The 26715-nt window shown below is 52.2% G+C and overlaps 2 protein-coding genes and 1 non-coding gene across 13 annotated transcripts in view; all 3 read left to right on the forward strand.

The window, feature by feature from the left end:
* Nucleotides 1–1090: 1090 nt before the first annotated feature.
* QTRT1 (queuine tRNA-ribosyltransferase catalytic subunit 1) lies at nt 1091–12839 on the forward strand. 2 transcript variants are annotated; one of them, XM_032625099.1, is made up of 10 exons: nt 1091–1349; nt 1592–1660; nt 1756–1894; nt 8209–8287; nt 8428–8543; nt 11691–11829; nt 12063–12138; nt 12241–12350; nt 12438–12525; nt 12617–12839. In XM_032625099.1, exons 1-10 carry the CDS (start codon nt 1107–1109, stop codon nt 12767–12769), a joined length of 1212 nt encoding a protein of 403 aa, XP_032480990.1. In that variant the 5' UTR covers nt 1091–1106; the 3' UTR covers nt 12770–12839. The 2 variants fall into 2 exon arrangements, with proteins under 2 accessions (XP_032480990.1, XP_032480989.1); XM_032625098.1 differs by having other exon boundaries at nt 1102–1338; nt 1733–1894; nt 12617–12783.
* On the forward strand, nt 2938–3009 carry TRNAG-UCC. The gene has a single exon. It is a non-coding gene; the product is annotated as a tRNA-Gly (tRNA).
* A 2521-nt stretch (nt 12840–15360) lies between the features above and the next one.
* Nucleotides 15361–26715, forward strand: part of DNM2 (dynamin 2) — a 93451-nt gene continuing 82096 nt past the window's right edge. For 7 of the 10 annotated variants that reach the window (XM_032626662.1, XM_032626654.1, XM_032626656.1 and 4 more), the window contains exon 1: nt 15361–15705. In XM_032626662.1, the coding sequence (XP_032482553.1) occupies nt 15545–15705 (161 nt within the window). In that variant the 5' untranslated portion in view covers nt 15361–15544. The remainder of the gene's footprint in view (nt 15706–26715) is intronic. The other 3 variants (XM_032626661.1, XM_032626655.1, XM_032626653.1) reach the window with 2 other exon arrangements.

Consider the following 26715-nt stretch of genomic DNA (forward strand, 5'->3'; position numbering starts at 1 on the left):
CTTCTCTTATTGCAGAGCACAAGGCTCTAGGCGCGCAGGCTTCAGCAGTTGTGGCTCGCGGGCTCCAGAGTGAAGGCTCAGTAGTTGTGGTGCACGGACTTACTTACTCCGTGGTATGTGGGATTTTCCCAGACCAGTGCTCGAACCTGTGTCCCCTGCATTGGCAGGCAGATTCTTAACCACTGCACCACCAGGGAAGTCCTGTATAGAGGTTTTTAAAACCATCATATCAATTACAGGATATGTGATATACAGTCATCGGTGGTGGAGGGTTTTTAAGATTGGGGGAGTCAGGAGCAACTGACGGTGAAAACATGAGCCAGTTGTGGGAATATCAGATGAGTGTTGCTGACGATGGCAATAACAAGTTGAAAGGTCCTGAGGTGGGCTTCATTGGTGGGCGCTTTCCAGACGTGGACACAGCAAGGACTCCACCACACTGAGAAACTGGTAGCATTAGCCCAAGGCTTCTAGGTCAGGCTCTGGCTGAGATCAACGGGGCTTTCGGCGGGTGGTCCCGAAAGGAAGGCTTCTGGGGCAAACGCGCCCTCTGCTGGCCAGGTCAGATATCAGCTCCATTTCCAACCATAAGATTATTAAAGTATTAATATATATCTATACTGTTTTATTATTAGTGGGTTAGGACCCAGGTTGTATCCCTGGTCGGGGAACTAGGATCCCGCAAGCTAAGAGGGGCGGCCAAAAAAAAAACTGACAAAAGATTACGTCAGGCACTGTGTAAAAATCTATATATAGCCATCCTGTCATTCAGTATTCGCAACTTCCCTATGTCTAGATACTATTATTCGCCCCATTTGATGGAACATAAAATTATAGCTAGAGAGGCTTTTACTTCGAGGAATTGGCAGGAATGGGCCTCCAAACCAAGACAATTTTAATACTTCGCAGCAGTGTGCTGCCTGTGGGAACTAACTGGGCGCAGCGCAGAGACAAGGGCGCAGCGCAGAGACAAGCGCGCAGACGTCCGTTTCCATGGTTCAGCTGACGCTCTCCCAAAGCTTCGGCCCGCGTCGCGCGCCACGTGACCTCAGCCAACATGGCGCCGCCCAGGGTGTTCAACGGACCACGTGGTTCCGGCAGGCAAGATGGCGGCAGTTGTCAGCCCGACATCCCTGGAGTCGGCTCCGCGCATCATGAGATTGGTGGCCGAGTGTAGCCGCTCTAGGGCCCGGGCAGGGGAGCTGCGGCTGCCACATGGGCCGGTGGCTACTCCAGTGTTCATGCCAGTGGGCACGCAGGCCACCATGAAGGGCATCACGGCCGAGCAACTGGACGCGCTGGGCTGCCGCATCTGCCTGGGCAACACCTACCATTTGGGTCTGAGGCCGGTGGGTGGGCTGTGCCCCGGGCTGGGCGGCGGCGAAGCGTGGGGGAGCCCAGGAGATTCCCTAGACCCGGGCACGCCTCCCAAACTCTATCGACAAAATGCATATCGAGAGTCCCGGATGGCTCAGGCCTTGTGCTGGGCGTGAAAGGCCAGCGAGGATGGAAGTTGGCCAACCCTGTCGCCCCAATATGAGCCCCAAGGGTTGCCCTCACCCCTAGCCTGACCCTTCTTCCCCCACCCCAGGGCCCCGAGCTGATCCAGAAAGCCCGCGGTCTCCACGGCTTTATGAATTGGCCGCACAACCTGCTGACGGTAAGGCGGGGTCAGCGCCGGGATCCGAGAGACCTCCTTGGGCGTGGATTTTCCCAGTCCCGTTCTTGTCAGCCCTGCGGTGGGGTTTCCCTCAGGACAGCGGCGGCTTCCAGATGGTGTCCCTGGTGTCCCTGTCCGAAGTGACGGAGGAGGGCGTCCGCTTCCGCTCCCCTTACGATGGTGACGAGACCCTTCTGAGCCCCGAGAGATCCGTGGAGATCCAGAACGCGCTGGGTGAGCGGGTACCGGGGAGCCGCCCTTTCCTCTGCCTTTCGGAGGTGGAGGTGAGGCGGGCCTGCTCTTTTCGTGCTGCTCGGCTTTGGGCAAGTCACTCCCCTCCCTGAGCCTCAGCTGAGGGGATAGTTCACAAAAATAACGATGTAATGTCAGTAAATCTCTTATCACAATGCCTGACATGTAATAGTAGCTTTTCGTATTATCTTTCTTGTTACTGTTTCTCTTAAATAGTAAATTAGCTGGGCAAAGATATGTTGAAATAATGGGGGCAACAAAGGAGGTATCGGGGAGACTTTAGACCCCTCCCATCTCCATCAATATCCCCTATTCCTTGATAAGGACAATTAACATTTCTCAATCTCATAAAGTGCTATGGAAACAGGTTCAAAACTTCCCATCTTCCAAACAGACTGGTGCTTTTAGACCCCTCTATGTACAGATTCTGTGGCTTCTGCTTATAGCAATGGGCCTGGGTGCTGGTGCCATACCATCCGTGGAACTTACAGTCCAAAAGGGAGACAGGCCTTGGTGAAAACATCTTAATTAGAAAGGCAGAAAAAAGAGAAAAAAAAAAACCCCAAAAAACAGTGCAGGTAGAGTGCATTGTATATTTCCATTTGTATTGAAAAAAAACCCCCAAATCCCAAACACATGATTTGCTTACGGTATCTCAGGAAAGAAAAATAAGAAAAATAAGATTCTCGGAGGGAAGGGAACTGAAGAGCTTGGTAGACAGGGAGCATTTAAATTCTTTTCCTTTTTAAAAAATTGGGATATAATTTACATGCAATAAACCGCACATATTTAAAGTGTACCCTCTGGTACGTTTTGACACATGTATACACCCATGAAACCTTCACCATAATCAAGATAGTGAACATGTCCATCACCCCTAAAGGGTTACTTGTGCCCCTTTGTAATCCTTCCCTTGGTGGGCAAGAGACTTTTCACCAAATATCCTGTTGTATTTTTTTAAATTGGGGGTGCATTTAACATTTTGAATAATTATATATTATTATTAAAATAAGTTATTAGGGAATTCCCTGGTGGTCCAGTGGTTAGGACTCTGTGCTTCCACTGCAGGGGCACAGGTTCAATCCCTGGTCAGGGAACTAAGATCCTGCAAGCCACATGGTGCAGCCAAAAAAAAAAAAAAAATTTGTTTTAAAGGCACAAATAGATATAAGGTTGGGACCCTGACTGTGAAGGCCAAGTACATGGGACTTTTGGCATGATTCAGTCTGTAGGCTCAGGGAATGTTGCCCTAGGCCTAAAACCTATATGGATGAGGAGGAATAAACTAGATGTCCAAAGGGGGGGGAAGTATGTTCTGGAAAGAGGAAGCAGCCAGTGCAAAGGACCTGAAGTAGGACCAAGACTGGCATGGCTTGAGCTGAGTGGGGTAGGGGGAATGTGTGTGTGTGTGTGTGTGTGTGTGTGTGTGTGTGTGTGTGTGTGTGTAGGGTGAGGACAGGGAGGTGTTGGGGACAGGTCCTACAGGACCTTGTGAGTTTTGGTCTGTCCTTTAAAGAAAAAACCTGAACAAGAAAACATTTTGTATATATTTCTATATAAAGATGTGTGCAGGAAACAGTGGTCTTCCCATGCCTATATTCTATCCATCTCTTTCACAAGTCACCACTGTTTCTAGTCTCTTATGTATTCTTCCAGAGTTTATGTAAATACAAGCAGGTTCAAATCTATTCTTATTTTTTCCATGATGAGAGCATGCTATTTATGGCACATTCTTCTGTACCTTGCATTTTTATTAATTTTGGAAAGTTTCAAGTATATACCAAAATAGACACAACCCCATTGACCTGTCACCCAGCTTCAACAATCACCAGGTCACAGCCATTATGTTTCATTAGTATCCCAGCCCACTTTGCTTCTACCATGTTATTTTCTGTTGGAATTTGCCTAAGATTGGTGTTATGTATCATAGAATTGTCCAGTAAATCCCCCTGGGCCTGGAGTTTTGTTGTGGTAAGGTTTTTAATGATGAATTCGATTTACTTGACATTTTGATTTGGCTATTCAGATTTTGTGTTTCATTTTGGGTCAGATTTGATAAGTTGGATTTTTCAAGGAATTTGGCCATTCCTTGAACTTTATTTCAACTTTCTTGGCATAAAGTTGATCATTAATGTTCTCTTATTAACCTCTTAATGTTATAGTACCTGTAGTGATGTCTCCTTTTTCATTCCTGATGTTAAAACCTTGTGATCTCTTCTTTCTTGATGTCTGTTAGGGGTTTATTGATTTCGAGTTTGTTGATCTTTTCCAAAAACCAACTTCTGGCTTATTCATTTTCTTCATTTGTTGGTTTTCTGTTTTGTTGACTTCTTTGTTGTTTTTTTTAAAATAGCTTTATTGAGATATGATATACAGACAATTCACCCATTTAAAATGTACAGGTTGGGACTTCCCTGGAAGTCCAGTGGTTAAGACTCCATGCTACCAATGCAGTGGGCACAGGTGTGATCCCTGGTCAGGGAACTAAGATCCCACATGCTGCACAGTGCGGCCAAAGATTAAAAAAAAATTTTGAAAAAAAGAAGATCAAAAATAAATAAATATAAAATGTACAGTTCAGTGGTTTTCAGTGTATTCACAGAGTTGTACAACCGTCACCACAATCTAATTTCAGAACACTTTTATCACCCCAAAAAGAAATCTTGTATCCATTATCAATCACTCCCTATTCCTCCCTCCTCCAGTCCTATGTAATCTACTTTCTGTCTCTATAGATTTGTGTATTCTAGACATTTTATGTAAATGAAATCATGCAATAGGAGGTCTTTGTGAATGGCTTCTTTTACTTAACATAATGTTTTTCAGGTTCAGCTATGTTGTAGTATGCATCAGTACTTTATTCCTTTTTATAGCCAAATAACATACTAGTTAATAGATATGCTTCATTGATTTTATTTTAGTTTTTGATAGTTGCAATCTTATGTATCTTGTTTATTTTTAAATTTTTAGCTAGTTTTGCATTGGTTTTCTTTCTCTAGCATCTTAGTCTCCATAGATCATCTGTATTATATCAAACCGAATCTCAGACGTCCTACCACTTCACCTCTAAGTATTTTATCTCCAAAACATAGTTTTTTAAAAAAAAATTATTTATTATTTTTGGCTGTGTTGGGTTTTTGTTGCTGTGCACGGCTTTCTCTAGTTGCGGTGAGCGTGGGCTACTCTTCGTTGCGGTGCACGGGCTTCTCATTGCAGTGGCTTCTCTTGTTGCGGAGCACGGGCTCTAGGCACGCAGGCTTCAGTAGTTGTGGCTCACGGGCTTTAGTAGTTGTGGCTCACGGGCTAGAGCGCAGGCTCAGTAGTTGCGGTGCACGGGCTTAGTCGCTCCACGGCATGTGCGATCTTCTTTGACCAGGGCTCGAACCCCGGTCCCCTGCATTGGCAGGTGGATTCTTAACCACTGCACCACGAGGGAAGACCCATAGTTTCTTTTTTTTTTTTAACATAATCACAATACCATCATCTCACCTACAAACAATTGACAATAATTCATTAACGTCATCAAATATCTGGCCAGTGTCCAACGTGCCAGTCATTTCACGAATGTCAGTTCTTCTTACAGTGTGTTTACTTCAGGATCCAACTAATGTGCAGATACTGCAGTTGTTTGAAAGATCTCTTGTCTTTTTTAATATATTATATATATTACATATCATATAGTTTTGCCTTCCAATTCCATTTTTTTTTTTTAGCAATTTGCTTCTTTTTTTTTTTCATTAAATTTTTTTTTTTTTTTTTTTTTTTTTTTGGCCGAGCCAAGCAGCTTGTGGGATCTTAGTTCCCCAACCAGGGATGGAATCCATGCCCCCTGCAGTGGAAGCCCAGAGTCTTAATGATTGGACTGCCAGGGGATGCCCCAGCAATTTGCTGCTTCTTTTTTTAAAAAAGATTTATTTATTTATTTATTGTGGCTGTCTCGGGTCTTAGTTGTGGCGCGCAGGATCTTTCGTTGAGGCGCACGGGCTTCTCTATAGTTGTGGTACACGGGTTCCAGAGCGTGTGGGTTCAGTAGTTGCAGTACACAGGCTCTCTAGTTGTGGTGCGTGGGCTCAGTAGTTGTGGTGCATGGGCTTAGTTGCCCCGTGGCATGTGGGATCTTAGTTCCCTGACCAGGGATCGAACCCACGTCCCCTGAATTGGAAGGCAGATTCTTAACCACTGGACCACCAGGGAAGTCCCAGCAATTTGCTTCTTGAAGAAACTGGTTCCTTTGCCCTATAGTGTTTCACCGGGTCTGAATTTTGCTGGTTGCATCCCCTGGGTGTCGTGTAATAGTTTTCCTCCACCCTCTAGATTTCCTGTAGGTTGGTACTTGGATCTAGAGGTTAGAGCCAGATTCAAGTCCTTCTTCCTTTTGGCAAGAAGTCTTCACAGTGTGTCTGTCCATCAGGGGGCATCTGATGTCTGCCTGTCTCTCCCAGTGAGCTGTCATGCTCCTCCCCAGGAACCATTATTAGGAATTGCAAACCGGTGATGTTCCAATTCTGTCATCCTTTCTTCATTTATTAGCCAGATTACTTCTGTAAAGAGAAACATTTCTCACCTACTCCTGGGAAACCAAGCAGTTTAGTTCACACAGGAAGAGTGGGATTCATTCTTTTCCCTCATTTACTAGTTTTTATGGGTTGATTACGTAGCATCTTCTAGCAATGATAAACTAATGTTTAGTTTTTTAGGATCACCATGCACTCATGGGTTTAAATGTATTTGATACATTTCAATCAATTGCAGTTAAAATCCTTATTGCTTCTCAAATCGCCCCATCTTTGGCTAGCGTGGTACACTGTGCTTTTTTCCTATAATGATACATCTTGGCAATATTTCCTTGCGATTTCTAACCTATAAGTCCACAGTCTCTAATCTGAAATTCTTGTGGCCAGATAGGTGTCAGAATTCAGAATTCTCACATTTTAGAAAGATAATAAAGGGTACATACCATTTATTACACAGTACCTCGACTGGGTCTGGGGCAGTACCCTGTGGTATTACGCTTCACTTTTTTTTGTTTTTCTCGGTATGCGGGCCTCTCACTCTCGTGGCCTCTCCCGTTGCGGAGCACAGACTCCAGACGTGCAGGCTCAGCGGCCACGGCTCATGGGCCCAGCCGCTCCGTGGCATGTGGGATCCTCCCAGACCGGGGAACGAACCTGTGTCCCCTGCATCGGCAGGCGGACTCTCAACCACTGCGCCACCAGGGAAGCCCACTTCTTTTTTTTCAATTAAAAAAAATTGTGTTAAAATACACATAATATAAAATTTACCATCTTAACCATTAGTTTTTTCTTTTTTTTGGCTGCACTGTGCGGCATGCCGGATCTTAGTTCCCTGACCAGGGATCAAACCCATACCCCCTGCAGTGGAAGTGCAGAGTCTTAACTACTGGACTGCCAGGGAAGTCCTTACACTTCACATTTATTGCATTAACACTTATGAACCTTCACAGTAAATTAGGTTTTTAAAAAGATGACAACTGTTGGGCTTCCCTGGTGGCGCAGTGGTTGAGAGTCCGCCCGCCGGTGCAGGGGACGTGGGTTCGTGCCCCGGTCCGGGAGGATCCCGCGTGCCGCGCAGTAGCTGGGCCCGTGGGCCATGGCCGCTGGGCCTGCGCGTCCAGAGCCTGTGCTCCGCAGTGGGAGAGGCCACAGCGGTGAGAGGCCCGCGTACCGGAAAAAAAAAAAAAAAAAAAAAAGATGACAACTGTCTCAGGTTTTGCTGCCAAATGAGGATGCCATAAGCATAAGAAAAATCCTATGATTTTGAGAAGTTTCTGGATTTTGGAATTGTGGGAAAGAACCTTCCATTAAGGCCTGGACCATGGTTTACTTAACTAGACCCCTGTGACACTTGGACTCCCATCTTGCTATTACCCAACACACTGTGAAGAATCACTTGCTACACACGTCATTTGGTTCTTGAAGGGTAAATCTGCAGAGGTGGGATTTTTTTTTTTTTTGGCTGCACCGCACAGGTTGTGAGGTTTCAGTTCTCCGACCAGGGATTGAACCCGGGCCCTCGGCAGTGAAAGCGTCGAGTCCTAACCACTGGACCACCAGGGAATCCCCGAGGTGGGATTTTATTCTACAGTAGTGCCAGGGCAGGGTTTTAGCTGCGGGGTGGCAAGATCAGATGTGCATTTTGAAAAGTTTCCTCTGGTTGCTGTATAAGCAGATTGGGGGTTAAATGGGAGTCAGCAAGACCTGGAGAGGGACCTGGGGTCCAGCTTGTCCTCGGTGTGGGGGCTTTCCCAGTGACTGTGTTCCTATCTCACTCTCCAGGCTCAGACATCATCATGCAGCTGGATGATGTGGTCAGCAGCACTGTGACAGGGCCACGTGTGGAAGAGGCCATGTACAGGTGTGTGTGTGTGTGTGTGTGTGTGTGTGTGTGTGTGTGTTGGGAGAGGGAGGGGGAGAGGGAGAGGATCCTGGTCCTGCAGCCTTGTCACCCTACCCCTTACCAAGTCCTTATGGCTTACAACCAGGGTCCTCTTTCAGATCAATCCGCTGGCTGGACCGGTGCATTGCAGCCCATCAGCGGCCAGACAAACAGAACCTCTTCGCCATCATCCAGGGTGGGCTGGATGCGGATCTCCGGGCCACCTGCCTCGAAGGTAAAGCCATGTGCCAACAGGACCAGGGCTTTTCCATTGCAGAGAGCCCCACGTGGGCCTGGCATGCGATGATGCTGAGAGAGTTGGCGGTGTTTTTGTTTTTGTTTTTGGCTGCGCTGCGGCTTGTGGGATCTTAGTTCCCCAACCAGGGACTGAACCCAGGCCCTCGGCAGTGAAAGTGTGGAGTCCTAACCACTGGACCGCCAGGGAGTTCCCAAGAGTGATTATTATGTGTGTTTTTTTTTTAAATAGTTTCCTATTTGATGTGGGTTGCTTTGTTTTTGTTTTTTTGTGGTACGCGGGCCTCTCACTGTTGTGGCCTCTCCCGTTGCGGAGCCCAGGCTCCGGATGCACAGGCTCAGCAGCCATGGCTCACGGGCCCAGCTGCTCCGCGGCATGTGGGATCTTCCCGGACCGGGGCACGAACCCGTGTCCCCTGCATCGGCAGGCGGACTCTCAACCACTGTGCCACCAGGGAAGCCCCTGATGTGGGTTGCTTTGAGTTTTATTTTTTTCTGATGTTAATATTGCAACCCCTATTTTTATTTATTATTTTTTCTCTCTTTTTAAATTTTTATTTATTTATTTATTTGGTTGCATTGGGTCTTCATTGCTGCATGCAGGCTTTTCTCTAGTTGTGGCGTGCAAGGGCTACTTTTTGTTGCAGTGCATGCGCTTCTCATTGCGGTGGCTTCTCTTGTTTCAGAGTACAGGCTCTAGGCGCACAGGCTTCAGTAGTTGCAGCATGTGGGCTCAGTAGTTGGGGCGCGTGGGTTCAGTAGTTATGACTTGTGGGCTTTAGAGTGCAGGCTCAGTAGTTGTGGCACATGGGCTTAGTTACTCCGCGGCATGTGGGATCTTCCTGGACCAGGGATCGAACCCGTGTCTCCTGCATTGGCAGACAGATTCTTAACCACTCCGCCACCAGGGAAGTCCAAGAGTGCTTATTAATTAACAAAAGAGCACTCTAGGTGGAAGGAACAGCTGAAGCAAAGGCCCTCAGGCAGCATGGAGCAGAGTGTGTTTGGAGAATAAAAATTCCAATAGCTATCAATTTTCGGGTGTTCACCAGGCACTATGCCAGACGCTGGTCATGGAGTGACCCATTGAGGTTTCATAAAGATCCTGTAAGGTGGGAACTACCAGGTTCCCAAGGTTATAGGAGGGGAAACTGAGGCACAGAGCTGTTAAGTTACTTACGCCCAGCCACACAGCGTGCATGTTGCAGAGCTGGGATTTGAACCCAGACCTTGGGCTCTGGAACCTACAGCATTAACAGATACATGGAGCTGCTCCATCCCTGGGGAGTGAGACATGCAGTCAGTCAGGAGCAAGGGGTTGGGCCGGAGGCATTGTGTTGACGGTGGAGGCCCTGGGACAGCACACCGAAGTGCTGAGGAGCCATGGAAGGCTGTTGAGTGGGAGAGTGGGAGAAAAATCCCAGTGAGATAGGAAGCGTAAGGCCCATAGAGGAAGCTGGAGTAGTTGCCCAGGGGGAGGGTGACAGTGAGGCCTGAACCAAGACCGTGGTCATGGAGACAAAGTGGAGGCAGAGTTGGGGGCTCAAAGTCAGTGACGTGTCACGGACAAGACTCTGGGTTCTGGAGTCCACGCAGCTGGATCCAACCCCCTGATCTGTTGCCTCACGGCTGTGCATCCTTAAGCTAGTGGTTTGGCCTCTCTGAGCCTCACTTTCTTCCTCTGTAAAATGGGAACATACTCCCAATGTCATGGGATCGAAGTGAGGAATAAATGGGAACATTTGTTCAAGGTGTCCCGCCTGCACCTGGCATCAGTGTATGCTGTTGTGAAGACTGTCCTGTTGTAATTCCTTTTGTCCTCAAACTGCCCACCACCCCCAGTCTCCACCCCCACCCCTGGTCCAGTAAGTCTTTTTAATGGAGACCCACAGTCAGAAGTACATTTCGTGTCATGGCTCCAGATGCATGCACATATATGAGAGTGGAAACCAAGGCTTCCTGAAGCATTTACCATTATACACGAGCTAATCTTTGATACAATATCTTCTGTTCTCATTAAAAAAAAAAACAACAGCAACAACCCTGATCTCATCCCATCAAATCAAATTCATTTCTCGGCCACCTGCAGTTTGACAAGCACTGTCCCGGTGGTGCTTCTCAGTGCTCTGAGTCTCACCTGCACCAGAACCCCCCAGGCTCTCCCTATGACTGGGTCAGAATCTGGGGCCAGGGCGGACCTGGGAAGCTGCATTTGAACAACTCATCCCCAGTTGGTTCTGCTGCTTACTCCGGCTTCAAAACCCAGCCCCAGACCAGGCCTGCTTTGTCAATGCTGTGGCCTCCCCCCTAGTTGAACTGGGCAGCTGGGGCCAGAGATAAGTCTTGGTTTTGAGGCTAGACCTGGGTTCGAATCCAGCCTCCGGCATATGTGGCCTGGGGCCAGTGGTTTAAGCTCGGCATACCTCAACCACAGTGCAGATCTGCAGCCCCTGCCCTGCAATTCTGGAGCCTAATTGCCCACTTCTTTTTTTTCTTTTTCTGGTCTTACTGCGAGGCATGAGGGATCTTAGCTCCCTGACCAGGAATCGAACCTGCACCCCCTGCAGTGGAAGTGCAGATCCCTAACCACTGGACCGCCCGGGAATTCCCCTGCCCACTTCTAATATCCAAAACACGCAAGAATTTGCAATTCATTTGGTGGCAAGACCAGACTTACTGACCCCAGTTTGTTAGGAGTCTTTACACATTTTGCTGTCAAAATGTTACAGCGTTTGATGACAGGCTGTTCTTCAGCAAGTAGGATGTTCACTGTTCTAAAATCTGGAAAATTTTGAAACACATCTGTCTTCATCTTAGGTTTCAGCTAAGGGAGTGTGGGCCCTGGGCCTCTCTCCTGAGGATTGAAGAAGAAGCCCTGACATGCAGCAGGCATTCTATAAATGGTAGCTGAGATCACCAGCAGCCCCCAGACACACACACACCACACACATACTCTCTCTCTCTCTCTCTCTCTCTCTCTCTCTCTGTCTCTGTCACATTCTCTTTTCCTGATGGCCTGTGGAGGTCTGGGCAGGGTCTGCCCTGAGGGTGAGGAGGAAGAAGAGGAGGAGACTGCGGCCTATCTCCTTTTTTCTGATCACCGCTGACCTTGCCTCTGCACCCCCAGAGATGACCAAGAGAGACGTGCCAGGCTTCGCCATCGGGGGCCTGAGCGGGGGTGAGAGCAAGGGCCAGTTCTGGAGGATGGTGGCGCTGAGCACCTCAAGGCTGCCTAAGGACAAGCCCCGATACCTGATGGGGGTCGGGTATGTGGAGGAGAGGGGAGATAGCCCTGCCTGCGGGGAGGGGATTCCTGGGAAACCCTGCCTCTGGGGGTCGGGGAGGGGGAAGGACACAGCCCTGCTTGGGAGGGAACTGAGGAGGACATGGCCCTCTGCTGGGGGTGGTTCTGAGGGTACCAGTCTTGGGGAGGGAGGCCCTGGGTATGTGACCAGGGCTTGAGGTTCTCTGCTCCCCTCCCCCATGGCCCCACCCCCAGCTATGCCACTGATCTGGTGGTCTGCGTGGCTCTCGGATGCGACATGTTTGACTGCGTCTTCCCCACACGGACAGCGGTGAGGCCCTTGGCAGGGGAAAGACTGGAGAGGGATTGCGGGGGCCAAGGTGGGGGGGAAGACCTGGTTGACCCACCTTCCCCTCCCTCTGTCCACCCCCAGCGCTTTGGCTCTGCCCTGGTGCCCACGGGGAACCTGCAGCTGAAGAAGAAACAGTATGAGAAAGACTTCCGCCCCATAGACCCAGAGTGTGCTTGTCCCACCTGCCAGAAGTAGGGGAGGACGGAGCCTGGGGGCAGGGGGAGGGCAGGGAGGGGGGAAGGACCCGGCACTGCTAAGCCCCCTCCTTCTGTCCCCAGGCACAGCCGGGCCTTCCTGCACACACTGCTCCATAGCGACAACACCGCGGCCCTGCACCACCTCACTGTCCACAACATCGCCTATCAGGTGGGCCTGTAGTTGGGAGGGGTGAGGCAAGGGGGATGGGGGTCTCCCCTATGCTGGTGGCTGATTGCTGACCCCCCCCTCCCCACTGCAGCTGCGGCTGATGAGCGCTGTACGCGCCAGCATTGTGGAGAAGCGCTTCCCCGACTTCGTGAGGGACTTTATGGGCACCATGTATGGGGACCCCACCCTCTGTCCCTCCTGGGTCACTGAAGCCCTGGCCTCTGTGGGAATCACACTGGGATGACCCCGCTTGGGGGAGGGAGGGAGGGAGGGGATGGGAGATATTGAAGGATTTTTTTTTTTTTTAATTATAACATAGAGTGTGTCCGTGTCTTCTTGGGGAGGTGGCCTGTCTAGGTTCTCTTCCTGGTCTGAGTGTCACTGGGGCCCATATCCCCCCCACCCCCAATTGATAATAACAACAAGTAACCATAGCAGCAGTTGTTATCTGGAAACTGAGCATGTAGGAAGTGCTCAGAGTGGGAGCTGCATTCCTTTCCCGTGGCTCAGGCCCCCCAGCCATCCTGGGGGTGGGGAAACAGGTCCAGAGAGGGGGAAGTCACTTGCCAAGGTCACCATCAAGGAAGAAGCACCTGGGCTCCAAAGCTCTGGTTCTTGACCTTGACTCTTCAGACTTAATCTAGTTGTCAGTAAACACAGTGATGATAACATGTGTGATCTAGAAGGTGCTTATACTGTGCCTGGCACTGTTCTAAATGGTCGTCAAGTGTATTTAATTCTTGCAACTTTATGGTTCCCCATTTTACAGATGAGGAAACTGAGAAATGAAGGCACTTGGTCATTATCACCCAGCAAATAAACAGGCCTAGGATCTAATCCAGATATGGCCAATTACAGAGCTGGTGGTGCTCTTAGAAGCTACAGTTTTTTAAACTGAAAAAGTAACACTTGTAGGATCTACAATTCAAATATCATAATTATCAATTTGTGTATTCTTCCATAAATTTTCCATGTGTACATTTTTTCATGAATGTCAGCATCCTATACATGCAGTTCTGTACCTTGCTTTTTTTCCTTCTCTTAGTGTATCTCAAATTGTTTACACATCAGTACATGAAAACTTCCTCAATCTTGTTTACTCATCTATGGATGAGCAGTTAGGGTGTTTCCAGGTTTCTGTGATCGTGGTCAAGGCTGCAGTGCCAAACATTGTCAGTCTTTTTGCCTATCTCTGAGTCAGTCTTTTTGCCTATCTCTGAGACTAATAGTTTTGGGTCATGGAGCAGGCCACCTTTGGCCACTCTGCCATCCTCCTACTCCTTCTTTCTCCATTCCCCTGTTACCAACCCACTCTGTCAGACTACTTCCCCACCTCCTTTGCTGCTAGCTCCTTACTGGGCTGTCTCTTTGGCCTATCTATGCCCAGCATAATCAAATCATTTGTCTTAAAATTGTTCCACCTATTCCCGGCCTCTTTTCCAAGTGGTCAAGAGTTCCCAGTTCCCAGAACCCCCAACGTTACCTGCAAAATAACGTGTTTTTTCCTGGGGAAAGGGTCCGTTGAGTTTCATTGGGTACTCGAAAAGATCCAGGGGCTTCCCTGGAAGAATCCGCCTGCCAATGCAGGGAACACGGGTTCGAACCCTGGTCCGGGAAGATCCCACGTGCTGCGAAGCAGCTAAGCCCGTGCACCACAACTACTGAGCCTGTGCTCTAGAGCCCGCTAGCCACAACTAGTGAGCCCGCGTGCCACAACCACTGAAGCCCGCATGCCTAGAGCCCATGTTCCACAAGAGAAGCCACTGCAATGAGAAGCCCACGCACTGCAACAAAGAGTAGCCCCTGCTCGCTGCAACTAGAGAAAGCCCACACGCAGTGAAGACCCAACACAGACAAAAATAAAAAATAAATAAATTTATTTTTTAAAAAAAGATCCAAGATGCGCTGAAGTTCAAGAGGCAGGGGAACAACGTTGGAGCGTTAGCCGCATCAAGACAGGCGTTAGCGGAAGGTATTCCTAGGGGAGAGCACAGCGTTTGCAAGGGCATGGAGACGACTTAATAGGAATGAAAGTGGGAGCCAGCGAGGCCGTGCTAGACTGCCTCTCCCTAGGAACCATTAACAGCCTGACTCTCACCTTCGAAGTGCATTGGGACCCCGCGTAGGGAGCTGATTTGCAAGCCCGGGCCCGAGACGCATTCTGGGACTTTTAGTTTTCTCTAGAGCCCAGAAACTCACAAGTGAGGATCGCCACTGCTCCCTACCAGGAGGTGGCGCGCGTTGGCGAGTACTGCGGGCCTACCCTCTGCTCCGGAAGACTCCAGTAGACACGACAATCACAAGTAAGAACGGGAGGAAGTTCTTTGATGGACAGGTACAGTTTTCAATCAGAGTCAAGATTCGGAGGTTAAGTCCCACTCTCTTGATTTGTTGGCTGATGGAACGGGGTGATATTTATATAAACCAATGGGAAATTTTTAGGGAACTAGGTAGCGTCAAGTGACAGACTGTGGTTAAGAACCGATCCCTAGTATCATTGGCCAGCTTTGTTGACTGGCGGTCTCCCTGCCAATAAGATTGGTGGATGTTCCTGCTATCCTGGAACTGCCCCTAATAGGCGGGGCCAAAATGCCTTTTCTCGAAACACCGCCTCCGGGCCTGGATAACTCGCTTCCCGCCGCTATTGGCTTCTAGCACAACAGCGACAGTTCTTTTGTCCAATGAGTCCGAGAGAAGGTCCCCAGGGGGAAGACTCATTTGGCCGTAGGGCCGTGCTTCGCTTTCATTGGCTTGTGTGCACGAGTGACAGCGCAGCCGACCAATCGAGAGTGGCGCGAGGGCTTTGGGTGCAGCCCCAGGGCCCGGGCGGGAGGTCGCTTGGGTCGGGTGTTGCCTGAGAACCGGATGAGGCGGCGACCGTGAGGCCGAGCCGGGAGCGGGCGTCGCGCCGAGGCCCGGGAGGGCGGGGAGCAACGGCCGCGGACGCCGCGGGGCCGCATCGTCGAGGGCCAGGGGCGGGCGGGGAGCGCTGGGCTCTCGGGCCGGGGCCGCCGGCGCCATGGGCAACCGCGGGATGGAAGAGCTGATCCCGCTGGTCAACAAGCTGCAGGATGCCTTCAGCTCCATCGGCCAGAGCTGCCACCTGGACCTGCCGCAGATCGCCGTGGTGGGCGGCCAGAGCGCCGGCAAGAGCTCGGTGCTCGAGAACTTCGTGGGCCGGTGAGCGAGCGGGGCGGCGACAGCGGGCTGGCGGCGGCCTAGGGCGCGGAGGGCGGACCGGGAATGGCGCGTCCTGCGCCGCCGGCGTAACTGCGGCGCTTGCGTGCCCGCGACGGGGCCGGGGACAGGGAGGCGGGCCCTGTGGGACGCCCTGGGCGGAGGGCTCCCTGCCGGGGCTGGGGGGCGTGGGCCAGGAGGTGCGGTGAACCCCCGCCGACTCTCTGGCCCCCGGCTGTAGTGGGTGAATTATGCCATCTGGTTGTCTGTGGGTCAGGGATAGGTTCCCCTTCTCTGTCCGAAACCTGTCACCTAGATATCTATTGGGCCGATCCCTGCGGTCTGGCTGGCTGTTCATTTATCTGGAGCAGTTTCTGTCGTCTGGTTGGCTGTCTCTCTGTCCTGGATAGGTTTCCCCGCCGCCACCATTTGGCTATCCATCTGTCCAGTACCGCAGGGCAGCCCCCTGCTGCCTGGCTAGCTATCCAGGATGACCTGTCCTGTCTGGTTGCCCATCCGTGCCCTTCCCAGACTTTAACACTTAGCTATTCCTCTGTTGGGTTACCCAGCTGGCCTGTGCTGTCTGTCTGACTGGCTGGCTGGACCTAGGAGACCCTGTTGTCTGGCTCTCCTGGGCTGACTCTTCAACTTGGTGCCTGGTGAACGCTGGCTTCTCTCTTCCAAGTGGACCCATTTGTTTGTCTGTCCTGGTGTCTGTCCTTCTCCTAATCTGCCTGTCAGTGCCCTAGCCGTCACCTCTGTGGCAGGGGGTGGTGGGAGCATGCAGAGGAGAAGGGAGCTGAAGGATGAGACCTGAACTCCTTTCTATTGGAAGTAGGACCCCAGGGGGAACTTCCTCCAGGAGTCTTTCCTGGCCCATGTCAGGGTGCCTCCGGGGCCCTGGAACATAGGGTCCCAGCCCCAAGCTAAAGCCTGAAAATTGGGGGCCCTCCTTGGATCCTGGGAAGGAACTTCTTGCCTGATCAGGTTGTGGTGGCAAGAGCTGGTATACAGCCTTCCCTAGGCAGCCCTGAGAAGCCTCAGATTGCCCATCTGTCCAGTGGACAAATTCCACTCTCTGGGCTGTTTCCAGGATTCAGGAAGCTAATGGATGCGAATGGACCCTGTGGCCACTGAGGGCGGTTGGTTCTCCCCTCTCCCTTCCCCCACCTCTTGTCCTTCTGCCTCCCAGATGGGTGGCCACTTCTGCATTCTGGGAAGGACTCCATTTGTGACTGTGGCTGCCAAATAATAATGTCATAGTCATCATTATTATTATTGTTGTTATCAACGTTAAGAGGTAATGTTCATCCAGCAGGCCCCAAGCTGAGTTGTTTCTTGGTTCAGCTCAGAAAAGACTCGCTATTTGCCCAAGGCCACCAGGCTGACACTCAGTGGAGCCCAGCTGGGCGCCCAGCCCCGCCCCTGCCTTCCCAGAGGCCTTGGGTTTTGCTCCCAGCAGCACGAATTTCCTCCTTTGCTGCTTTGTCTCTGGCGCAATGCCCTCTGTCTACTGTGGCGGAAAGGTGTGTACTTGGGATCAGCGCGGCCTGGGTTGAGCCTCGGGCTGGGCTGTGGGCCCCCTGCTTGGCCATCTTCCCGTCTGCCCAGGCTTCCGGTGAGCGTCTGTAAAGCTCTGTCCATTTCACCTGCCTTGTGACCTCGCACAGATTGTTTGACCTCTTTGAGCCTTAGTTTCCCCTCTGAAAAATGGGGCGATGGACCCTCAACAAGACTGTTGCAAGGATGCAGTGACATGGTGTGTTGAAAGTGCTCACTTAGCATGGTGCCTGGCACACAGTAGGTGTACTTGGATGGGGCTGTTACTCCCCAGGCTGGTTCCTTCCATATCGACAACAAAGGCTAGTCAGAATTAAAAGTGCTTTGCAGTTACACACTGGACTTCATTTAAGCCTTATGAGACTGGCACTGCTGTGATCCCATTTTCTAGAGCAGAAAACTGAGGCTCAGAGAGCTGAGCATTCTTGCTCGAGGTTGTTCAGTGAGGGATTGAGGGCTCTGGGTTGGAGACCCCGGGTCTCTCTCCCATCCCCACCTCTTCTCGGGCCCCCTGCCCTTCACCTTTCCCTCCCACCCACCCTGGCATCTGGCAACGGCCAACTGCTATTGAGCTGGCTCCTGTGGCGACCTCCTCCTAGAGCCTACAGCGTGACATCGGTCGTTAAGCACATTAATTCAGGGCCCGATAGCCAAAGCTGTAAAAAGGCCTCTCTTTGGGTATGGGGTGCTCAGACAGGAGCCAACTTCTTTTTATTTCTGGAGTGTGGGTAAGGCTTCTCAGCTACAAAGCCCTGCCCTAGGGGGATGGCAGGCAGGCCTCTCTTTGAGTCCCACTGCCTGCTTCTTTTTGTGACTTTGGCTAAACTGTGCTGCAGCTGAAGACCCTTTTCCTCCCTTGCGCCCTGGACCCACACAGAGGGTTTCCCGGCTGGTTTCAAGGAACAAACAGGAGAGCATGTCAAGCTCTGTGCCTTGGGGGCAGCACGGGCTGCTCTGTTTCCCTGCCTCCTCCTTGTGGCTTTTCTAAGAACTTGATCCAAGAGTGAGAATAGCCCAGATAGCCCAGCCCCGTACCAGGGGTTGCAGGTCCATGGCCATGGGGGCCGAAGCCTGCTTGCTCCGTCTTTTTTTTCACTAGCATGGAGTTTTAAATGTTTTGTTTTGTTTTGTTTTTTATAAATTTATTTATTTTATTTATTATTTTTGGCTGTGTTGGGTCTTTGTTGCTGCACGCGGGCTTTCTCTAGTTGCGGCGAGTGGGGGCTACTCTTCCTTGCGGTGCACAGGCTTCTCACTGCAATGGCTTCTCTAGTTGCAGAGCACGGGCTCTAGGTGCACGGGCTTCTGTAGTTGTGACGCGCAGGCTTCAGTAGTTGTGGCTCATGGGCTCTAGAGCGCAGGCTCAGTAGTTGTGGCGCACGGGCTTAGTTGCTCTGCGGCATGTGGGACCTTCCCGGACCAGGGCTCGAACCTGTGTCCCCTACGTTGGCAGGCAGATTCTTAACCACTGCGCCACCAGGGGAACCCTAAAATGTTTTGTTTTTAATTAGCTGTCAACATTTAAAAGTGAGATTTTGCATCAAAATCAGATTTTGGTCATGCTAGCAAAAACCCCAAAGATGTTTAGGGTTTAGTGGTGTAGCGCACAGGCTCTGGGCCCTAGGCCTGGCTCTAGCATGTTTGGCTGTGTGACTATGGCCCGGTTCCTTTTCCGTAAAATGGGGTGATTACTAGGCCCTCTCTGCAGGACAGGGTGAGTTAACGTGTGTTGAGTGCATGGACCCTGTACCCGTGGCTGCTGCTGTTATAATCATCGTATTCTGGCCGCCCTGGGCCTGTGCCTGGCACCAACTGCCTGGGTCTCAGAAGCAGCAGCCACTGGCTGCCCCATCAGACCAGGAGTGGCCCCTTGAGCTGCCAGAGTCCCCACTACTCCCTAGTGCTTGCCCAGGCCCATTTCATATTTGTCCGGAGCCTCCTGGCCCCGGAAACCTTTAAGGTTAAGGCCCAGGGCTTGTCCTGCCCTGAACCAGCAGATAGACCTGTGGCCCTAAAGAGAGGGGAGGATGTGGCTCCCTGGTGACCCTTGTCATTTAGCCTCAGGGTCTGGCAAAGGGAAGGGCTGTAGAAATATTCCCTTGGGAAAAGAGCAGGAAGGGGAGGCAGAGGTTGAGGCCGCCAGCTTGGAGTCTCCCAGTCTTGGACTTGATCCTGTCAGTCTTTGTCTTCCGAGCCTCAGTTTCCCCGGCTGGGAAATGGGGCTCTTAACATTACCTCCTCATGGGCCCCATTCAGGCCACCAGGTTGGGTGTGTTTCACCTCTTAGGGCATTGAGGGTGGAGTGAGGATTAAATGAGTCTCGGAAGAGTGTCTAGTGTGAAAAAGCACTTAAAAGGTAAAAGGTCATGCATTTTTCATTTGTTCATTGAAAAGTGTTTTCTGAGCATGTTCACTCTGTGCCCGGTTCTGTTCTAGGGCTGCAGACACAGCCCTGAGCAAGATACCAAAGCCCCTGCCCTGGGGGAGCTGACCTTCCAGCAGGACGCAGATAAAGAAGAAACAAGGTAGAAGATAACCGTTTTATGGAAAAAAAAGAGAAGATTATGGAGAGGGCAGGGGGAGGTTATAGGTTTAAATGGAGGGTCAGGGAAGGCCTCCATGGGAAGGTGACATTTGAACAGAGACTTAAGGAGGTGAGGGAGGACCTGTGGAGATCTGTGGGAAGAGCGTCCCAGACTGTGGGAACAGCCAGGGCAAAGGCCCTGAGGTGGGAGTGTGCCTGGAACACGGTATAGTGGGCGAGTGGGGGGAGATGAGGTGAGGGGGGTACTGGGGTGGGGCGGGGTGCAGGCCACGTGGAGACTTGGAGGCCAGGGAGGGCCCTGGGTAGAGGGAGAGCTGCTGGTGGCACTGTTGTGATCCTTCTGGATCTGGTTCTGGGCAAGCTGAAGGCTCTTGCCTTTGATGTGCAGCTCCGCCTCGGCGCTCTCAGTGAGTAGTGGCTGTGAGCACATGTAGGGCCCGGTGCCATTTTTCTTTTGACAAGAAGCAGCTACCCACGGACTCTACCGTTTCCAGCTGCGTTTCCATTTGGTCTCGGGTGATGGGTCCCTGCAGGGAGACGTAGCTGTATCATGGGGCCGCTGCGGGGCACACAGTGGGTACTGGATGAATGCGTGTCAGATGACCGTTGGCTCACGTCCCTGCCAGACTGAGGGGTGGGCACATGGCTTGCTCTTTGGGCTGGTTTGTCCCTTAACAGCTCTTCGGTGTTCAAATGACAGCTGCTGTTTCCATGGTCCTTCCTTTCAGGCAAAGCCGAAGGGCCTTTGCCTGTGTGATCTGTAGTACCCAGGCCAGCCGGAGCAGGCAGAGTCCAGAGGCACCTGTGGGAAGGTGGCATCCATCAGCTGAATGACCTCACTTCTTGGGCCTCAGTTTCTTTGTCTGGAAAGCGGGGTTCGTGATGGTTCCTCTCTCCTGGGAGCGGGCTGAGCATTCGAATGAGCTAATCCTTGTGAAATATTAGACCTGTGCATTTTGTATAGCCCTGGGTCAGGACTCTGAAGATCAGTTGTTAATTTCTCTTTCCTTAAAGAAAAGGAATTCATGATTGTTAATATAAGTAACGCCTCATTTTAGCACAGACACTCATTGAGCACCTGTCAGTGTACTTTGAGCTCTGGGGATGCAGCTGGAACCAGCTGGTGAACCAGGTCCTGAAATGCTGGTGGGAGCCCGTTCCTGCTGTTTCTCCGTGGGAATGGTGACTGGCCATGAGAGTTTTTTTATGCTCATTCAGCCTATGATGGTGGGAAATTGGGAGCAAAAAAGGCCCAACAGTATCGAATTGACTAGACAATGTGTCCAGACAACCAACTACGAAGTAACTACTCAGAGTGATCTAGAAGAGAATTGAATGACCCAGAAAGCCTATGCAAGACCTGTTAGGGCCCAGACCAAGTGGACGTGTGAGCCCATCTTATTCCAAACAGTTGTATTTTCATAGTAAAAAGCCTGGAAAAATGTACAGCTTCGAACCCCACATGTGGGTTGTCTCCCCACATAATTCTTTATTCGTTTTGGCTCATTTGGGGATTATGTTTATAACCAGGAAGACAGATTTCTCCAGAGCTCAGCTCTGGGCTGCCCAAATGCTTTCAGAGTTATTTGGGGATAATGGCCCTCGCTAGGTACACGGATTGAAATCCTCTGGTAAAAAGTCCAGTTCATTGTGGGTGAGGGCAGAGGATGGCCTCGTGGACAGTTCCAGATTTGGAGTTTTCAAAGGTAGTGCGGGCAGAAAACGCTGGGCATGGCGTGGAACCCTGTGTCTCTCCGGTGTTTGCATTTGGTTCAGAGCCACATCTGCCAAGCTTTCGCCCGATTTGAATGAAAATGCCGAAATTACAGGCCCCTCAGCTGCAGAAAGAAATGGGGATGTCGGCTAACCCTTAATTTACTGGGATTGCCAACCGCATACTGTAATTAAGCCCTTATTGTTAGAGCTTTGGGAAAATGCAAGCCAATAATGAGATATTTATAGTCCATTAACCATAATCTGAATAAAGAAAAAAATTACCCTGCCTCCGAGGCAAAATGGCACTAGAGAGAAAAGGCTCCTGCTTCCAGGTACATATGGGTTCCTGTTAGTATTGGCAGTGAAGTCCCTGCTAGATGCTGGGGATTTTCCCCTTTGGAGTCACCCTCACCTTGAACAGGGAGCTGGGTGGCCCTTTCGGTTTCACCTGCTGCTGGATGTTTATAACACAGTAAGAGCTGATGTTTGTGGAGAGTCACTGTGTGTCGTGCCCCAGGGACTTATGTCTAAAATCTGACCACATGGTCCCAGCAGTCCTTGAGGGCAGATACTGCCCTTTAGCATCCCTGCTTCACAGGTAGGGAAACTGAGGCCTCAGAGGTGGACTGGCTTGAAGTCGCATAGGGAGGAGGGCAGGAGCGGGCCCTGAGCCGGGCCTGTCTCCTCCAGAGCCCACTGCCCGGGGATAGTGGGGTTGGGAAGGTGTGGCCATGGCTTTTGGCTGTCAGGTCAGTAGTGGACACTACGGTGCTTGTATCTGGGGCTGGGGCCGAGGTGACGGATGGAGCGATTTCTGGCTTTCTGGATCCTTGAGGTTAACTCTGTGTCTGACAGCATGCCGGGTGCTGGGGACCCAGCGGGGACTGAGATGGACAGAGGTCAGCAGAATGGTTAAATGAGCAGTGACATTCTGAAGATGGAGAAGTGCAGTGAAAATGATGGGGAGAGTGAGAGAGTGGCTGGGCAGGGGCTGCTTCAGACGGGGTGGTCAGGGCGGGCCTGCAATGGAGCCAGCCCCTTGCAGACCCCAGAGAAGGGTGTCCCAGGCAGAGGGCTCTACAGGTGCCCCCTTCAGATATGGAAAGGGACCTGAGTCGAAGGCAAGACCACTGGGGCCATGGGGGTCAGGAAACTGCCTTTCAGATGCCTATTTTTCCTAAGTTTTTGTTTGTGTTTTTTTTTTTTTTTGCGGTACGCGGGCCTCTCACTGCTGTGGCCTCTCCCGTTGCGGAGCACAGGCTCCGGACGCGCAGGCTCAGCGGCCATGGCTCACGGGCCCAGCCGCTCCGCGGCATGTGGGATCTTCCCGACCGGGGCACGAACCCATGTCCCCTGCATTGGCAGGCGGACTCTCAACTACGGCGCCACCAGGGAAGCCCCCTAAGTTTTAATTATATAAGTAGAACACTGAAGACTGAGTTCTCGGAAAAAGGGAAACCATGACAGATGAGGAAGGATACATTGCCCACCCTGTCCCTTCCTTCCAGCTCCACGTGGAAGCACCATTGTCAGTTTGGCATATATCCTGTCAGAGCCCTCTCGTGTTTACGTACATATGGACACGCTGGTACCTATAGAAAATACACAGCACTATTCGGGGTTGCTTCTTTTGGGGGTACATCTTCTTTCCAGAACTGGGACTACCCTGTTTATATCGTTCAGAAACTTGTTTTCCAACCACGCAGCACATCCTAGGGGTCCTGCTGTGTCGAAATGTTTGTAACTGCTGCTTGGAGCTTCCTGACCCTCCCAGAGCGGTAAGAATGGAGGTGGGGGGCCAGCAGGAGTCACTGCGGCTGTCCCAGTGAGAGAGGACAGTGCTGTCTCACGTGCTGCTTGCCAGGATCCATGCTGGGACCTGGGTACAAGGCGCCTCACCTACTTCGAGGCCAGTGCTTGATCTCCGTCTACTGACGAGGAAACTGAGTCACAGAGGTTTGCCCAAGTGGCCAGACTTGAACCCAGAGCCTCGGCCTTCATGGGTGGCCCCCTTCCCCCAGGCCGGCTGGCCTGTACCTGAAGTAGCATCCTCACCCCTGGCTCCTTTGGATTTTCCAGCCTCCCTTTTCCCCTTGGCCCCAGCTTCACAGGGTCCAGTTTTCCCTCCCTCTGCACTGCATTTGTACCTCAGAAGTTTCTGGAACAAAGCCGGGTGTTGAGGAATAAGTGAAGCCCTTGTGGGGATTCTTGCAGTGCCCATTCGGGTGCCCGGTGCCACGGCTCAGCTGCTCGAGTTGCCTCCTCTGGTGGCGACTGGGGGGCGGCTCTGGTCTTCCTGTCACACTGAATGGACTTTCCATGCCCTTGACATACTCACCATGTGCTAGGCACTGAGTGCTGTCTGTACGTCCCCTCAGCTTGGCCCCATTTTACAGATGAGGCAGTTGAGGGGCAGAAATGGGGCAGGCGGTGGGGGTGAGGCTCTGAGCCCCATCCTTACCCACTTGTTCACTCTACCTGAGAGGCCCTAGAGGTCCTTCTCTGAGGAGGCACTTTCCAGTGAGAAGGGAGTGGAGGCATGTGGGAGACGGCGGCCCCATAGGGAGCCTTGGGGTGGGAATGGTGGTCAGGGAATGCTTCTTGGAGGAGGCAGTAGGTCTTTCTGTCTAGACGAGGACAGGCAGCAGCTGCCTGGAAGCAGGTAGGTGACTGCTACACGAGGACCTTTGTGCCCATCCTGCCTGGCTGTGGGCCCCGGCTCGAGGCTCGTGTCCTGTTATACAGGGTGCTTTCTTGTTGTCACGGCTGCATAGTACTCCATGGTACAAAGCCACCTTTGTTCACCAGCCTCTTGGTGATGATGGATGCTCAGGCTGTGTCTAGTCACCCACTCCCAGGATTTGCACGTGGACATGGGACACCTGTGTGGAACACGTGTCTACACAGAGGAGGACATGGGGAGATGGATGGCCAGCACTGGGTGTGTGGCCCTCCCCTCCCTGGGTGTGGAGGCCAGGATGCTGCCCGGCAGCTGTTCACCTGGGTTGAATGAGTGGACTTGGGATTGGCCAAAGAGTCCATCCCAGGGCTCCCACATCAGCGTGTCCTCGCCGCACTTCACCCGTCCCGACCCCTCCCACGACCTGGACCAGTGCAGCTGCCTCTGCCCTGGTCCCCTGGCACCCGCCCTGCCTCCCCCACCGCCCACAGTGTCCACAGGGTACCTGTGAACACCTGAGTCTGGGCATGTCCCTCTTCTGCCCACCACGCTCTGCGGCCCCCACACTTGGGCTAAAAGTCCAAGTCCTCCACTGGCCCCCCAACACCCCCGCCCTCGCCTGCTCCCACTGTCCCCCAAGCTCATCCCGCCGGCCACACAGCCTCCTGGCCGCCCCTGAACCCCCCAGACTCACGCCTACTCGGGGCCTTTCTCTTCCTTCCTCCACATCTCCTCTTTGTCCAGAGTTCTCCACACCCTACCCCTCTCTCCTTGGGTCCCTGCTCAAACCACACCCCTCTGAGAGGCCGTCCCTCACCTACCCTGGTTCACACAGGGCCCTGGCACTCAGACCGTGTGCCTAGATGTGTTTTCTTCAGAGCTCATCTTAGGACCTGAAACTGTTTTGTGTGTTGTTTCCTCCTCCCCCCGGCAGACGGCAGGTCCACAAGGGCAGGGATCTTCGAGCGTTCCTCGCCATTCTGGCACAGGGTAGGAGCATGCATATTTGTTCCGTGAAGGTACCTTAAGACCAAACTTGGATTAATTTCACTGCACAGACGTCCACTGAGAAGGGGACCAGCGGACAGCCCTGTGACTTGCCTTTGGGGGCTCACAGCCTACCTGGGTTGTGTGGGACTGAGAATAGAAGAGGGTTTTGGGGTGCTCCAGGGGGGACAGAAGCAAGTGTATCCTTTTTACGGGGAGGGCTGTGATTTGCCCTTTGGGCACAGGGTAATAACAGTAACAGGCTAAGACCTCGGGACCGGCCAGGCATGGCTGTCTCTCTGGACCGGCTTCCTGGCCGTGAGATGGGGCCGAGCAGGGCCCCCTCCCTGGGCTGAGGTGACTGAGGCCCTGCACAGCTTCCAGTGAGCCATCCCTTCTGACTCTTGCTTCTTGCCTGGGTACCAGGCAGCCACTCTGTCCGGGCGCTGGCACACTCTCTCAATGGGGACCCGAGGTCTGAAGGCAGCTTCCCTCCCACCCCCACCCCCCTGCCCGAGGATACCCAGGTGCCTGCTTGGACCAAGAACCAAGGAAAGGAAGCTGCTGGGGTCATCGCTTCTGAGTCCTGGCAGCCCATTAGTGTCCGTCACGGGGAGATGCCCAGTGCCAGACCCCTCCCCAGACCAACTTGAAACTCCCAGGGGGATTCCAGTCAAATGCCACAGCATGGAGAACCATGCTCTGTTTGTTCTGGGAGACCTCCTTTGCCTAAACTTGAACCCGCTTGGATCACAGACCCATAGCGTGTGGACAGGTGGCCAGCAGAGCTGCCCAGGGCCCCGATGACACCCTCATGCCCAGACGGAGGAGGAGGATGAGGCACCCTGGAGGCTCTGCCCCATGACACGTTTTCCCAGCCATAAGAGTCTCTAGGGACTGGCAGGCCAGCAGGCAAGCACAGCAGGCAGGAACAGTCCCAGCTGGGGTTACGTCTGCTTGCCGGGTGATACGCCCTGGCACAGCCAGGCCAGCCCTGGAGGAAGCCCCGGGGTGGGCTGGGGACACAGCCCCTACTGTCCCAGCCACGGGGCCTCTGTCTTCTGTGCTCATGGCCAGGATCCTTCTGGAGGGTCACAGCCTGCTTGCCTACAACGCCGTCAGCAGGCCCTGCAGCCAGGGAGCCAGTGGCTTTGAGGATGATACCCTCAGAGTTGTTCTTTTCTGGCTGGTGGGGCGATGGAGTCCCAGGGATCTATAAATCAAGATCAGGGCCTGTGACCAGGGGCTGTGAGCCGCCCACTCAGCTTGAGAGAGGCTGCCTGTGGTTTGGGCTGACACGTCTCCTCATCTTGCAACACTTCCCCTCGTCTAGGCGGAAGCCATTCAGGAGGAAGCCTGGCTCCAGCGGCTTGTGCCCTAGTGGCATCTCCCGGTGGCACCGCCTGGCACAGGTTGACAGCGAGCTCACAGCAGGCCACTTTCTGAGGTGGGGAGGCCCCCACCTGGAATACGCTCCTGGCAAAAGGATGTCCTAGCTTGATTTTTTTTTTTATTAATTTTTATT

Source organism: Phocoena sinus, chromosome 3, assembly GCF_008692025.1.
Source record: "Phocoena sinus isolate mPhoSin1 chromosome 3, mPhoSin1.pri, whole genome shotgun sequence".
Classification (NCBI taxonomy): domain Eukaryota; kingdom Metazoa; phylum Chordata; class Mammalia; order Artiodactyla; family Phocoenidae; genus Phocoena; species Phocoena sinus.

What these genes read in the sequence shown, in the direction of transcription:
- QTRT1 (XM_032625098.1), top strand. Translation starts at nt 1,107, where the DNA reads ATGGCGGCAGTTGTCAGCCCGACATCCCTGGAGTCGGCTCCGCGCATC. An exon ending in GGAGATCCAGAACGCGCTGG is followed by an intron (nt 1,895 to 8,208) that starts GTGAGCGGGTAC and finishes CTCACTCTCCAG; the next exon opens with GCTCAGACATCATCATGCAG. An exon ending in CGATACCTGATGGGGGTCGG is followed by an intron (nt 11,830 to 12,062) that starts GTATGTGGAGGA and finishes CCCCACCCCCAG; the next exon opens with CTATGCCACTGATCTGGTGG.